The 16,323-nt window shown below is 33.9% G+C and overlaps 1 protein-coding gene across 1 annotated transcript; it reads left to right on the forward strand.

The window, feature by feature from the left end:
- Window positions 1–213: 213 nt before the first annotated feature.
- LOC132734595 (caprin-1-like) lies at window positions 214–15,603 on the forward strand. Its single transcript, XM_060721372.1, has 12 exons — window positions 214–383; window positions 1,728–1,790; window positions 2,919–3,005; window positions 3,716–3,877; window positions 4,414–4,581; window positions 5,412–5,660; window positions 6,204–6,399; window positions 9,279–9,748; window positions 10,862–11,000; window positions 11,715–11,855; window positions 12,359–12,520; window positions 13,384–15,603. The coding sequence occupies exons 1-12, from the start codon at window positions 270–272 to the stop codon at window positions 13,494–13,496; spliced, it is 2,064 nt and encodes a 687-aa protein (XP_060577355.1). The 5' UTR covers window positions 214–269; the 3' UTR covers window positions 13,497–15,603.
- Window positions 15,604–16,323: the final 720 nt, after the last annotated feature.

The following is a 16,323-nucleotide window of genomic DNA, read 5'->3' on the forward strand; positions in this document are numbered from 1 at the left end:
CATATCATTATCATAGTCGTATACTAATTCAAAATCTACTTACCAAATTCCAAAATATACGGAATTAAACTTTACTTACACTTTGACAGATTAAATGTGCATGCAAATGAAAATTTTAGAAGTCTCATTAATAAAGATTTATATATAATATTGAATTTTACACGATAACTATCAAAATAAAGAGAAAAATAGAAATCCGTATTCCTATCACTGAGGAAAAAAATAGATATTTTCGGAAACACGTGAATGTTGTTCGTTGCTGTTGAAGAATGCCCTCTGCCTCTACAAAAGTTGAGATTCCGGCCTCCTCGGAGGCCCTGGACCCTTTTAAAAGGGTCCTTACAGTTGTCGATAAGAAAGTTCGTAACTTGGAGAAGCGTAAGGTGTGTACATTGATAGGAAAATTGCTGTTTCTTAAGTTATTACGTGCTCAAAAAAGTTGTTTTTGTTTGTCAAATCAAAATTTTGTTTGAATCGTTAAAATTAAGCAATTCGATAAAATTAGTAAAATGTTGAAGAATTATGACATTTTAAATAAGTGGAGAGCAAATATTACATGTTTTTCTTACATTTAAATTTGTTGTTTTGTAAAGACGCAAATTTCCCATAGATCTAAATAGGAAATAAATTTTTTGTAACTATGGGCCAAACCAACCACTGTTTTGTCAGAGGTTCTTCATTGTTGTCTGATCGTTGTATTTTTGCCGATACTATAAAATATTTTGGATAGAGTCATGTGAATTTGTAATTATTAAAAAAATGTGTTCCTACAGTGCGTGCAAAAGCTATTTTAATATATTGCTGCCAAATTGTAAGTTGAAAATAAAAAGCCAATCATATACACCATATGTAAAACATCACTGAAACAGTGTTGTTAGTAAACATGAAATCTTAGACCCATGAATCCCCTTGCAGAGTGTTGCGCTGGAAAAGGCTGCCCCCTTGTCCCCTGGCAAAATCTGTTGTCTAGTTTAAAAAATCGGTTGTCTCATATAATAATGAAAACCCCGAGTTCTCTTATAGAATTCCAAAGACTTCCTCTAAAACTGGCTGATAAAATTGCCATCACACATGCAGGGCTCTACAAATACTATAGCCCGATGTCCGAGACAACTCTTAATTTCTAAAACTACTTTGGACTACTGACAATAATGTAAGTCCTGGACCAGTCAAATTTTGACAGATGCCTGTCTTGGAAAACTTTTAACTTATACGATCCTACTCAGCATTGTGCTTCGGTAATCTACGGTTGAAGCAATCAATTTCAGCAATTACTATGCTGATAAATTTCACATTGCCACAAGCAATAAAAAAGATAAAACACCAAAATTTTGATAAAAATTTAAAGACAAACTCAAACATTAATGATTATTATGGACATGTAATAACTGCTATTAAGTCACAGACTCGATCTTTGAAGTTGATATATTCATAATATTATTGAAACACGCTGACGGTAATTTGTGCTGAAACTTACATGTTATACTTGCATGGGCATTGACAATTTTGTGTACTTGTATTAAATATGCAGGATGCATACTGCCAAATTACTTTCTCCTGTAGTTTTTTTTTAGATTGATATTTAAAGCTGAAAACTTATAACACTCTCAAGCACATCTACAATTTTTTTTCTTTACAGTCTTAAGTGTTAAAGTAAATTATTTGTTTATGTAATTGAAGTAGAAATTTTTTTTTATTCATTATTTTTATTTTCTGTTATTTTAAAGCTAAAACTTGATGTCCTGAAGCAGAAGAAAGATTCTGGCGCAGAACTTGAAAAGGACCAACAGGTAGAACAACTCTATAGCTGTTATTATTTATGACATAAAGATCTACACATACATATTTGCTCAGTTGACTGTTTAATGTTTCCCGCAATTCACATTAACTTCTGTCATGATGTTTATGTTAAAAGGAAAAAAATGGAACATAACAAAAAGATTATTATACAGTGTTAGCAATTTTCCCTAACTTTACCGAGTACCTGGGCCTCAGTGCTAATAGATTTGTTACATCCCAATTCAAATGGGACGAGTCTTCAATTACAAAAATTTTAATGTTTACATAACTTCATAATACAATCAAATTTGTGACTGTTGATGTTTGCGGATACCATTGATAGGTTGGCCCAAAAGGAGGCCGCATCTGCATTGCTAATGACAAGGGAAGAAATCAAAATGAGGTGAAAGTCAAGTTCTTCTAATTTAATTAAAGCAAATAGAAAATCGTTTTCAATCAGAGCAAAAAAACTTAAGAGGCAATTAACCAATTATCAGGGAAAAATAGTTTTGTCCCAGGGACTTAACGGCCCTTTTTTTTCTTTCCTCCCTGGCAATTTTAGCGAGTAAATTGATATGTTTACTCAGTGAACGCGAACACTGATTATAGGTTGTTTTTTTTTTACAAAAAAAGGCATTAATGATTATAATAGCAACAACGCTTAAGAGATTCAATGAAAAGTGTATTGTAAGATGTATAGAATTTTTTTATCAAAACTGAACATACTTGTTTGTAAAAAAGTTTGAAATTTCTATGCAGGTCTTTGTTCTTTTTGATGCAATTGAAATGTATGTATGTTTATGCAACATAATCAAAACATAATAAATATTTTTGATCAGGTTGTTTTTTAGTGACAGCATAAGGAGTGAAACAATTACTCGCAGTTATGCCAGACTACATTTTCAGAGCTGACAATTTGGTTTTTGATCATCATGGTCGTATTTTGATTCCATTTGTTGTCGCCATTTTCTTGTTAATATCTCCTTTCTTATATTAAGCAAACTGAGCGTTTCTCTCAATGGTTACATGTTCTTGTTTATACAGTTAAAATGTGTGTAATGTAAACACTATAATGTGTTGTTCAAAAATGGAAGGAAATATAATGATTAAAAGACATTCTGCTTAACATGAATTTTCAGGTTGCAGTAGACCGTTATGGAGAGGTTATACAGAATCTAGAATTCGCACGTGACCTTCAGAAACAGTTCCAATCTATCAGTACGGATGTAAGTCTTTAGCATTTTTTGTAATAGTTGAACATTACTTGAGATTTTTTTTTATGTTAAAAAAAACAACAGTTAATTGTATCTCCTTTTATGATGAAATCGATCAAGTCACCACTAGATATATTTATTTGCTATAAACACTGCAAATGTGTTTTCTGTTTGTAAAATATAGTATTAGGAAACTAAAAAGATCTATTGTGAAAAAAAACATTTTATTTGAGATTTTCTCTTTTCTGAAACTAGTAGGTAGGGTTCGAGTTGACTTTATATTAAATCATTTTCTCCATTGGGGACTTCAATTCGCTTGTTTTGAGAAAACACTGTAGATTTGTCTGTAACTTTTTTCTTGTCATTATGTTTTTAAATTGGTTCTCTCATATACAATGTCTGTATGGAGTCCATTGCTGAGTTGTAAAGGCCATTGGCTTCAAATCACTTGTCCCTACTGCTGTGGGTTTGGATCACACCAGGGACTTTGGACTCTTTAATGTGAGGAAGCTATGCATCTGACTTTCTGAATGTCAGAGGTTCTACTCTGGTGTCTGTTTGTGTCTAAAATGATACAAAGATGGGCACTTGAGGTCTTCCTTGACAAGGAAAGCTGGAAAGTCACCATTTGACCTTGACTGTCGTGTGAAGTAAAACCCAAATGATATTAAAAAATTTTGATCTGTGATATAACTAGCATTTATCTCTTCTTATCAACAAAGGTTGAGAAGTTGTTGAAGAAACAAGCAAAGCGAGGGAAGTCGGAGAAACAGATGCAGGAAGTGAAGCGTGTGAAGGAAGTTTTACAGTTACAGGGTCTTCTCGATCAGATGGGCTCGGATACAGTTCGGAAAGATTTTCAGACAGGAAAACATGGCGCAATTGTAAGTGGTATTATACATACTGTTATATAATGTGTAGAATTTTAGTTTTCAAGTTGAAATTTTAGATGTAGTTTTAAACTTTCAGTGATAATTGTGTTTTAAGCAATGTCTGAAGCAATTCTACATAACCACTTTGACTACAATACAGGTTGGTTTCTTAAAGGACATGAGAAAGTTTGTTAAATGAACGGAATAATACTATTTAAAATAACTGTTCTCTTTTTTTTGTGACAGAAAAATTGATTCTAAAACAAACAAGTTATATCACATCTTCATTAACATGGTAGTTCTGCCCATTTTAATATGATTCACTGTTCTAAATAAATTTTAACAAAATTTGCATATAATTTATGTATGTGTATGATGTTAATTACGAACCATAATTTATGAAGTTTTACTCAGAAAGCTTAAAGAAAATGAATTGTTGAACAGTTTTTTTTTTTTCACAAAATATTTACAGGATTACGAGGAAACAAAGTTGAAAATGTCTCGAATTTCAGCTTGTAATTTTAAAGATGATCTTATTTTAATTACAGGTGTTAACGGAAGAAAACCTTGACCAGTTGGACGAGTTGTATAAATTGATTAGTCCCACTCGAGATAATGAGTCTGATTATTTGGAGTCATTGTCCGAAGCATCAGAACACATCGTCTGTCTGTTAGACGCCAAGGATAAACCGGTTGTCGGAACTACATCATACAAGGTAATTATTGCATGATTTCTATAAATATCCTTCCTTCACGAGGCAAGGGATATATTGTAGTTGCTAATTATATTTTACCTTTGTTTCATCATGATCCAATACATGGCTTGCCGTCAATTTCCTAAACATAGTTTTCTGTATGTTAAAATGGACTTACTGAAGATGAAGTATATATGCCTCGGTCCTTTTAAGTGACTAAAAAGAGAATAACAGCACAACTTCATATTGTGAACTGCTGTATATACATGTATCAGAATCAAACATAGTGTACATAGCATATTCTTGCCCATATTGTGATTTTTCAGATGGAGAGGGTAAACAAACCTAAACAAACACACAGGTGTATAGCATTTTTTTACTGACCTCAAATTTAATGTCAGTAGATATACAACGTAGAACTGGAAATAAATTTTCTTGAACTTAAGACGTAAAGTGATGTTTATTCTGGCTAGTGGTGTATTGTATTCTGGCCACTGGCCAGCGTTGTATTGTATTCTGGCCACTGGCCAATGGTGTATTGTATTCTGGCCACTGGCCAGTGGTGTATTGTATTCTGGCCACTGGCCTGCGGTGTATTGTATTCTGGCCACTGGCCAGTGGTGTATTGTATTCTGGCCACTGGCCTGCGGTGTATTGTATTCTGGCCACTGGCCAGCGGTGTATTGTATTCTGGCCAGTGTATTGACCAGCTTTTTGAAGTGAAGTAGCACTACAGTTTCTTTGAATGGCATTAGTGGCCATAAGGAAACAAAATCATGCTTTCTAAACTAAGCCAATGCTTTCTTAGCATTCAAATGCACCATGTCAAGATGCTCTCCTTTTCTTTTCAGGATTTAAAAGAATTATTGGATCTGATCTCACAATGTGGTTACTTCGAGAAAGCACAAGCTACTGAAGGGGTAAAAGAGGGTGGCGACGTTGAGTTTGAGGTAGTAGAACACACAGACGTACCCGCTCCCGACTCGGAGGAAGTCCAGTCATCGTTACCGCCTGATGTACAGACTGAAGAAGTTGAAACCAAACCTGTAGCAACCGGACAACAAATGATAAATAATGACACGTTAAATACACAACCACAGGTTAATAAATCATTTTTCGATTGAAATCTTGATATTGAGTGATAGATAAAAGAAAAATGAAATAGTGCATAGTGATTGGAGTCAAATTCATTGCATTGAGTGATTGAAATGATCCAGAGTTGTAAAACTGTAGAGATTTTTTGTGTTGTTTCTAATTAGAAAGTGTTGTACATTTATTAGGGATGAAGAAAATTGATTCGGCCCTATTTTCTTTTTGTAACTTGAATTGTTTTTGTTTGTTTTGTTGGATTTAATTTAATTGTAACAATACTTTATGAGCATTTACTGTATCATTGATGTTTTTGAACCTAATAATGACAGATTATTTAAAACATTGTTGGAGAATGAATGGCCATACACCTACCAAGTGCTTGAGTTAGGACTCAAATATTACAGCTTGAGGTACATATACCAAAAACACTAGCTCTTTTCGGCTCAAAGCTATTTTTGTTGTAAAATAGGTATAAAACAAAGTTTTATATTAAAAGTACAAAAAATATTAAGAAAAAGCAGAACATAGAAGTTTTTTTGTTTATTCTGTAGGTTATCACAGCGCAGGCCGATGCATTCTTTAACACACCCGTATCATCACAGACAGTAGAAGAACAGCAGCAAGCTGAGCTTGCGGCCCTCCAGCAGCAGCAGAGACGTCCATTCCAGGAAATTGTCTCCTCCGTTCAGGGAAACTTTAACTTTCTGCAGGAATCAACAATAGAGGTCGAAGCAAAAAGAGAATTCTGTAAGGAAGTTGCATTTATGAAACAATTATAAAAACTGTTTCAGATTCTGTTTCTAATGTGAAGAGATAACTTAATGTTAATGTTTTGTTAAGTTTGATATTTTAGATTGTTGAATTTAAGAATTTAAGGTACATTGTAAACATGAAGTTTTGTACAGCTGTTGAAAGTTGTGTCATTATTTTTAACTTCAAACTATTTGCCTCTCACTATCATGGGTTTGAATCTTGCCAGGGGCTTTGTAATCTTCCATGTAAGGAAGCATTCCAGCTAGCAAAGGGAATGTTGGTGGTTCTACTCTTGTGCTTGTTAGTAAGTATCTGAAAAAATGCACAGAAGGGCACCCGAGATAATTCTCCATCAGTAAAGCTGGAAAGTCGCCATATGACCTTTACAGTGTTAGTGTGAAACTCAGACTGCATGGACATGGGAAAGGCTAATCACTCTCGGTTCTATCAGGTTTGGGGAGAATGGCAGTCATACTTTACTGTATATTTAAGGTTATTGTACTCCATGCTAGTTAAACAGTACTGTATTTTCCCTTTTTTAGCTCGACTATTCGATAAGAATAAGTAGAGCTATTGCAGTCACACGAGCGTCGGCGTAACCACTTATGTTAAAGTTTTTGTAATAGTTCAAATATTTTCAAAGTCCATAGACATATGGCTTTGAAACTTTGCACACTTGTTCACCATCATGACCCCAACCTGTAGACAGGAGGAAGTAACTCTATCAAGCATTTTGACAGAATTATGCCCCTTTTTCGACTTAGAATTTACGTTAAAGTTTTTGTAATAGTTCAAATATTTTCAAAGTCAATTGACATATGGCTTTGAAACTTTGCACACTTGTTCAACATCATGACCCCAACCTGTAAACAGGAGGAGGTAACTCTATCAAGCATTTTGACAGAATTATGCCCCTTTTTCGACTTAGAATTTACGTTAAAGTTTTTGTAATAGTTCAAATATTTTCAAAGTCCATTGGCATATGGCTTTGAAACTTTGCACACTTGTTCACCATCATGACCCCAACCTGGAAACAGGAGGAGGTAACTCTATCAAGCATTTTGACAGAATTATGCCCCTTTTTAGACTTAGAATTTACGTTAAAGTTTTTGTAATAGTTCAAATATTTTCAAAGTCCATTGACATATGGCTTTGAAACTTTGCACACTTGTTCACCATCATGACCCCAACCTGTAAACAGGAGGAGGTAACTCTATCAAGCATTTTGACAGAAGTATGCCCCTTTTTCGACTTAGAATTTACGTTAAAGTTTTTGTAATAGTTCAAATATTTTCAAAGTCCATTGACATATGGCTTTGAAACTTTGCACACTTGTTCACCATCATGACCCTAACCTGTAAACAGGAGGAGGTAACTCTATCAAGCATTTTTTTTACTATCAAGCACTAGGAATAGTCGAGCGTTGCTGTCCTACCGACAGCTCTTGTCTGGTTAATTTTCACATTACTATAGTAGTTTTGTCGCTTGATATAATCTATATGGTTAATATTAAAGTTGATGGTTTGGAACTTGTATGTGACTTTTGGCGATCTCATGAGGTGTGGAAGTGCAAACATAATATCCATGAGAGCCAAATGCATCAACTATTTCAAGATGCTCTTACAATGACTATTATATTCAATATTTTGACTACTTTATTAAATGCAATACTTAAACTATATTTAACCAGAGTGTAATGCCATGTCTGTCCGCTTTAAGCTCAGTGGTAAGAACATGTAATAGAAAGAGCATCAAAACACGAGGCTATCTGATTTGTACGAGGGGGCGTAGCCCCAGAGTATAAATCAGATTGCCGAGTGTTTTGATGTTCTTTCTCTTTTGTATCATAGTCAGAAATAAAAACAGGTTCCCTGATGTCACAATATGAAACCCCAGAAAAAAGGAACCAATGAACGAGCATCTGAATATGATATTTCTATCGCTTTCCCTTTCCCCGTCGTCACAATATGTAAACCCCATACAAAATGAACCAGTCGATGGGCATGCTCTGCAGTGTGGGTATTTAATATCTGCACTCCAGTTAACGCACTGTGCATGTATATGTATACAATTTAACTCTAACACATTTTCAACAGAAAGGTCCCCAAACTATGATACAATGTCTTTATAATCAAGGGGTCACTAGTTAGAACTTTGTGTGGTGCAAGTTTCTTGGTGACATTTTAGAGAGTCCTATGGTCATTTGTCTCTCATTGCTGATTTAGAAATCATGTGAGATTGGTATTGGTCTCTATTGGTTTGCCAAGAAATTGGTAATTACTGGTTAGTTATCCAGTTAGGTGGACCAAACTGTTGCGATTTAACCATGAAATGTATTGAAATTAGCATAAAACTTGTATACAGTATTGAATTCCATTTCTGTTTGATCATGTTTTTGCATATAATACATTCAGTAAATATGGAAAACCTTGTGCTTTAAGACACAACTGTTTAAATAGGGCCATTATATAACCTGTCGAAAATCTTTTATAACTAATATTATAATACTGCACGTTTGTAACGTCGCTTTTCATTGGATAATCGTGACGTGTATATAGATTTATATACACGGCTGCTGTCGATTTATGAAGATATCTTACTTTTTCTAAACAAAATGATGCTTGCTGTATTATAAATTCGTTATAAAGATTCCTGACATGTTATATGGCCCTATAAAAACGGCTGTTTGTAATAAACCCTCCCCTAGCGGCTTGGGTTATATTTACGAACAGCCGTTTATATAGGGCCATATAACCTGTCAACAATCTTTATAACTAATAATATGCAGGTACATAATCATTTATAAAGAGTAAATATATTAAATTGCATTTGGAGTAAACTTTTGTCACACCATATATTCTTTGTATACCCAGCTCCACACATGGACCCAGCAGTTGTCGCAGCCCATCCTATGCCTCAGTCCCAACAGTCCATGGGACGACCTCCATCAAACCAGACTCCGGACACATCCGGTTTACCACAGACAGGCTTCGGCAGCGGTGCAACATTTGGGGAACAACAGTCAGCATTTGGTGATCAACAGTCATTGGACTCTGAACTTTCAGTAAGCAAAGTGAGCCATGGAGGGTCAGTTGATCAAAGTGTTTACTCAAAGGCCAATATGGCCCCCACACAGGACTTCTCGGGCTCTGGTTTCACGCAGAGCAATTTATCTCATTCTTTACAAACTGACAGTTTGTTTTCGGGCACAGTGTCTAGTGGTGATTCAAATTCTGGAAACCGTGGCGTGATTGGTAAAGGTGAAAGTGGGACAATAGGACATCCACAGTATGAAATTCCCCCACAGTTACCTATGCCTCCAAGTCATGAACAACAAGCTCAGGTGAGTTTATATATCGTGTTCTTGTATTATGCTGAAAAATGTGAGTATTATAGTTATTGAATTGGCAACTAGTTTTAATTTCATATTTTTGTTTAGGTATTTAACAGCAAAACTTTAAAAGGTATTTTACTTGCAAAGATATTTACCTTTTAAGGCATGCATTGTTCAAAATGTATGAAAATATTGCTTATTTTTATGTGTATTTACTATATTGAACTATTTTGTTCCACTGAATGAAAGTTTTGATGAGAAATCTGTAGTTGCTGCATTAATTGCATATCTGAAAGTTAAAAAGTATAATTATGTATTAAACAAACATTTTAATATCAAGGCCCTGGTGTTATGTAATGTGTATGTTAAGACTAATAGAGATTTCTTATGTATTTTCCACTTTATGTTAAGCCATGTTTTAGACTGAAATGTGCTACTGTATTCATGGCACCATCAAAATGGTTAAGATATTTTACATGTTTTGTATCTCTGTGTAATATGCTACTTGTAAGGTCAGTATGGGATGGTACTCCAACCTATACTGGTCATTTGGATGGTGTCATCTATATTGTTGGGGCCCAGAAAAAAAAGAAGGTACTAATGTATTTTATAATCAGAAACTAGAATCTCCCCCAAAATGGCTCTCTATTGTTTAATTCTCAAATGTTGAAATAGTGCTATGTATATGAATACTTTGTATTTAGATGTATAGATATGATATGTGGAATTTGTATTTGAAAGATAGGCATTTGCTGTTTATTACCAGCTGTCTTGTGCTTATTAAAGGAATTAAGTTAAAAAAAATTATATAGATCAAGTGAAGCATTTGAAAAATCTGAACAGGATTATTAAGAAATTTAGTCAAAATTAATTGTAAATAGATAGTGCAATTCTTAGTCCGACTTGAATGAAAAGCGTAACAATACTTCTCATTTTCAAGTCATTTTGCACAATGAAAATTTCAAAATGTGTCCTGATTTTTTCTGTTTTTTCATCACAACCATAAATAAGGGGAGTGAAAACTTTTAAAGAAAACCCCGAATGTTCAGCACAATTGGACCTGTAACATCTTTAAAAACTTGTGATAGTGAATAATGAATCAAATGTTTGTATTTAATTCAGGACAACCAGCATCAAAGTGATCCCGAGAAGAAAGGTTTCCCAATGAATCCCAATGCAACAGAATTCCAGTCCCTTATTTATAACCAATCTGGCGAGGAAGGTGAATCCAGTAATAAATCATCAAATGATGGATTCCAAGGTATACAATCATATAAAGTGTGGTGACTGGTTGCATATATTTCATTATCACATAAGCCACCGCTTAGAGGTATTTGGTGACTGGTTGCATATATTACATTATAACATATTGTGTCATAAGCCATTGGGCAGGAGTGTAGGAGTGTAATAAAATAATGATATTACACTAGTGTAATAACACTTTATGTGGTGTAATTTGTGTTATATACAAACATAGCATAAGCATTATACTAAAGGTATATCAATGAAAATTTACTTTTAACTGTTAACCGCTCTTATTTTAGATATGAGGTAAACAGAATATTATATTGATGTAAATTTAATAATAACTTATTGAACTTAATGAATAAAACAATATGTTCCCCAGAAGCTTGCATAACATGATTTCATTCAAAATATCCTCTATGTCATAAAAGTGTTAATCCTAAGAGTCTTTACTGTTTACACAACATACCTGCTATGCCTGAAAAAAAAATTGGAAGGAAATCTGAGGTCTTACTCCACCAGTTATGCTTACTAAAGTCATGCCAAAAAAGGCCTTCCCAACTGACCTATAAATCAATCTGTGATACAGGAATGCACATACTTACTATGCAGTTTTGCTACTGGCATTGACCAAAAATGTTGGAAGTTGGATTCTTTTTTTTTATATTATAATGTATGTTTCTTCTACACAAGACATGTGTTGCATTATTCATGTTTTTAACTATTGAAGGTGGTACATATTCCAACATGGGTTATAACCAAAGAGAGCAGCGAGGTGGTCGTGGAGGATTTAGTCGTGGTCGAGGAGGGAACCGAGGCGGTGGAGGTGGCGGAAACATGAGCAACGGTTACTCTAGAGGAGGCAGAGGGGGTAGGGATAATCTGAAATATATCTTATTAAAAGTTGCTTGACATATGTTGTTTTTAGAGTCTCGAATAAAGTTGAAAGTTTTAATTTGTAGAAAAAAGTGGTTAAATATTTGAACAGGTTGACAAGTTGTAGATAAATTGCCCAAATAAAGAAAATGGAAGTGTTTTGCTTTTAACCTTTTCTGAAGCCATATAACAGATAGCCCCTGTTGCTGGCTTTTTCTATGTCTTAAGTAACCATTTTGCATATGTCTAGGCTTCTAATTGCACATGTCTTGGCTTCTAAACAAATGCTTGATGTTCAGATTGTGTACTAAAATCAATCCACGGTTTTCCATTGATTTTATTGCAAGACATTACATCCTTTATAAATGTGATATACTTTAGTGTATTCCGATCAGTGCACTGTGAATTATGTCTTTTATGTGGATTTTAACTATAGATTGGAAGATATTTTACCAAACTTTTTTCATTTAAATTGATTTTCATATTACACTTTATCAGGTAACTACCAAGGCTATCAGTCTAGAGATAACTACCGTGGTGATGGGTTCCAGGGAGGTTACAGTGGAAACAGTTACAATAATGGAGGAGGATTCCAGAAACGTGGAGATAGTAATAGGGAAGGTGGACGTGGCGGGTCATCTAGAGGTGGAAGTAGAGGAGGTATATTATTAATGTTATTACCGTAATGTTTATTTCCCATAGGCCACTGGGAGTTATTTACACTGTGTATGCAAGTGTACCGTGGACTAAACGATTTGTACTGTTACAGGGTGACAGTATTTTAACAGTATAAAATCTGTTCACATGGTCTATTTTCTAAATAAAATAAAATAAAATCATCACAGTCATTGTTAAGGGTAATAAATAACACATGGGTTTGTGAGTAATAGTAAAAAATATCATACCTTGTAAAAATACTGTTACCCGAGTGTAACAGTATTTTCCTCAGGATGATATTTTTACTGTTACCCACTAGCCCATGTGTTATTTATATACCGTTAAAATACGACCTGGATTCCTATAATAACTTTCCAAGGGCAGAATTCTGGAAGTTTTGTCATAATCATTGAGGGATCATATTGCTGTAAAATCATATCTTTTGATTTATAAATTAAAGAACTATTGGATTTGCTCATTCTTGATAAAATTTGTAAGGTTTGTTTCCACAACAGACTGTTAGTAGGACTATTACCTAATAGATAATAATAATTCACCTTAACTGGTTACATTCATAATATTTTCCCAAAAGTTTAATTATTTCCCAAATAAGCAATGTTAGTGAAAATTCTAAACAATATCAAGAGGCTAAGGCCTGTTCCAAATTAATTGTGAGAAAACACTGAACTGCTGATGCTTATTTAGCATACTGGCAAGTATTTAATACAAATGTATTTATATTCCAATCAGTCTTTGTAATTATGTTGTCCATATTGTGTTGAAAGTCAAGCCACATGTATCAATTCTTGAATTTTATCAGTATATTCTTCAAAGTATTGACGTAAAGTGTTGTTATCGTTAAACAGGTGGTCAGCGTGGTGGAGGATTCAACCGCGGTGGTAATGCTGGTGGTAGAGGATCAGCAAGAGGAACAGGTCAAGGGTTTGGGCGCCCAAACTTCAATCAACAGCAGACGTAATAATATAAAGTGTGAAAATTGGACAACCATGGCTTGATTTCAGTGCTTTTGTACACTAAAGAATTGGGAGAACTCTTAACATGACTTTAGCTTCTCTTTTGCTTCTTCTTTCCAACATTGTTAACTGATATCATATATACATTTTCATTTTGTATTCGAAACGCACCATTTTCTTCTTACGTTTGTATGTTTCTGATAACTCTCAAGTGTGCTTGATTTAATTTTAAAGATTTAATTTACAGTTTTAAGAAACTCGAATGTTTATTTCTGTTTGTTTGCGTGTTATTTCATCTGTTATCATACTAAAAGTGCTATTCAATCATTTTTGGTGGTGTTAAAACACTGTCTTCAAGCCAATATCATTCTTTTTGTTTGTTAAGCAAGTGTTTTACAACTTGTGTAGAGGCATTGAGCAAAGTGTGAACAATTTCATATAAAAAAAAACGTGTGAATTCGGCAAATAACCAGTGTATGAAGTGTGCTGTGCATGTAGGTGTGTAGAGCACTTTTCAACAGCAATGTACGGGCAAAACTCTCAACAGTTCTGACTAGTCATAATATCATTGTCTATGGTCAAAATACAACAATTCCTGAACCATTATGTCAACAGAGGGGCATTGTGGTTTTGGAAATGACCATCTTCATCATCATCATTTAAACACTAAAAAAAAGTCGTTAACATAACGTTCCATTCAAACGGTTCACTTTATATACTGGTTACACGCTGGAGTATGCAAGGGTATCGCCTTTAAGTGCAACTAACATCAAAATTTCTTTTGAACATTTTAAGTCATTTGTTGACGGCTATTATATTCACATAGCTTTTTTTCTTTACATTTATTGATATAAATCAATTCAAGACCTATGAAGTGCTAGGATTTTTTTTTTGTGTGTGGAAACAAACTGGATTGTTAACTAGTAAATTGATCCTATTACCACTTTCCATTTTGATTATACTATTTTTGTGGTCAAACGTGAATAGGATATATTAAATACAATTTTTTCATCAATTTAATTGGGACTGATTTTCCAGCCGGTCTTATTTTACCACCTTTGTTTTCATTTAAGGCTGATATTTGGAGCTTATGACTTAAAATACAACATCTGTACGCATCTCTGTAATTATAACCTGTTTAACTGAAAAGTACCTCGTTAATTGATTGTGAAAAATATAGATATAGGTCTTGTGTTGAATTTATATTTCGCTTGACTGCCAGTTCATTTTATTGTGCTGTTTAGTCGAAAAAATATAAACATGTACAGAAAAAAGTATTTCTTTTTGAACTGTGCTATACACGGTTCGCGAAATTTTATTGAAACGTGTGAATAGGTGATTCAAGTCTGTCTAGTGTCTTTGTATAGATACGAGATCGTAAAAGATGATGCATGCATACAGTTACAGATGTCATTGCAGTGACGTGCACTTTATAGCATTAGGTTGTCTGGTAAAATGTATGTTTTCAACATTTCTAATAAAAACACGAATAAATATCAGGAGTTCAGCAGGGCGGAAAGAAAAATATACGTTACTTATTGCTGCTTCTGGCTCAAAAAAATAGAAATATGTATAAAAAAAATAGAAAAAACAAGTCAAAATAACATGTTGAAAATGTGTGAACGTACATTCAATACTTCTTGAACTTTTGCCATTCATGTATTATTGGAGTTTAAAGTTTATCATGCTTTTCAAAGTTATTTATACAGTTGGTGTAATGTGTTCAGGTGGTGTAATAAATTAATAATTCATGTTAAATTAAACGGAAACTGTAATTTGGTCTCGATAACAAGATCTATATATAGATATAGAAATAACAAGGATGAAAAAGGAGAATATCTAATATATGAATGATATATTGAATTTATATTTGTTTATAATTATCACATTTAAAATGATTGGTAATTGTTTGACGAGTATTGAGTTTTAAAAGATCTATTACAAAGAAAAAAGATTCCGAGCAAAATTTTTTCTATTAGTCTTTTCAGCTAATTTGAAAAATATTATTTTGTATTCTGCACAAATTTTGTTTCATCATTTTGTAGAGAACAAGGCAGTATTGTGAGACAAAAATTGTCACATTTATATGAAAATAAATCTTGTGATGGCATATATATGTGTCCTTGTTATACTAAGGCATTCATTGATTGTAGGTCTGGAGAAAGCAAAATTGTTCCAATGCTCTTGTAATTATGTCTACCTCCACCTGTTAAGCTTGATAGAAAACCATTTCTTACAAATCAACCATTCTTATAAATGTTTAGGTTATTCATGCTGTGGACCTTGGCCTCTTATGATGACCAGAGCTTAGAGCTTTCTGGAACATTGGTGGTTCTATTTAGGTGCCAGTTTGTGCCTGAAACAATGCATAGAGAGACACCTGAGATTTTCCTCCATTTGGAAAGTTGCCATATGACCTATACTGTGATGATGTGACGTTAAACCCAACCAAAAAATTTTAACATTTCATATGCAGATGATTTCTGTAGGGGCATTCATGATTGAGTGGTTTCAGTTGTTCCCTTCAAACCACTTGCCCTCAGTGGTGTTGGGTTTGAATCCTATATGAAATTTCTGATTCTTTCATGTGTGTGGAAGCTGTTTAGCTAGCTTACCGTATGTAGGTGGTTCTGATAGGGTCAATGTATGGAGGGACTAATTGGATCTTCCTCCACCAGTAAAGCAAGAAAGTCGCCAAATGACCTATACTGTGTTAGTGTGATGTTCATCAACTTATCACTAATGTACACTATGTTAAAACTTTGTGCCTTTAGTTGAAACCAATGATGAAATTTAAGTTGAAAGGACATTATGAGGACTTGGACATGTGAT

The sequence above is a fragment of the Ruditapes philippinarum genome, unplaced genomic scaffold (assembly GCF_026571515.1).
Source record: "Ruditapes philippinarum isolate M1 unplaced genomic scaffold, ASM2657151v2 ctg675_1_1_1_1, whole genome shotgun sequence".
NCBI classification, from domain to species: domain Eukaryota; kingdom Metazoa; phylum Mollusca; class Bivalvia; order Venerida; family Veneridae; genus Ruditapes; species Ruditapes philippinarum.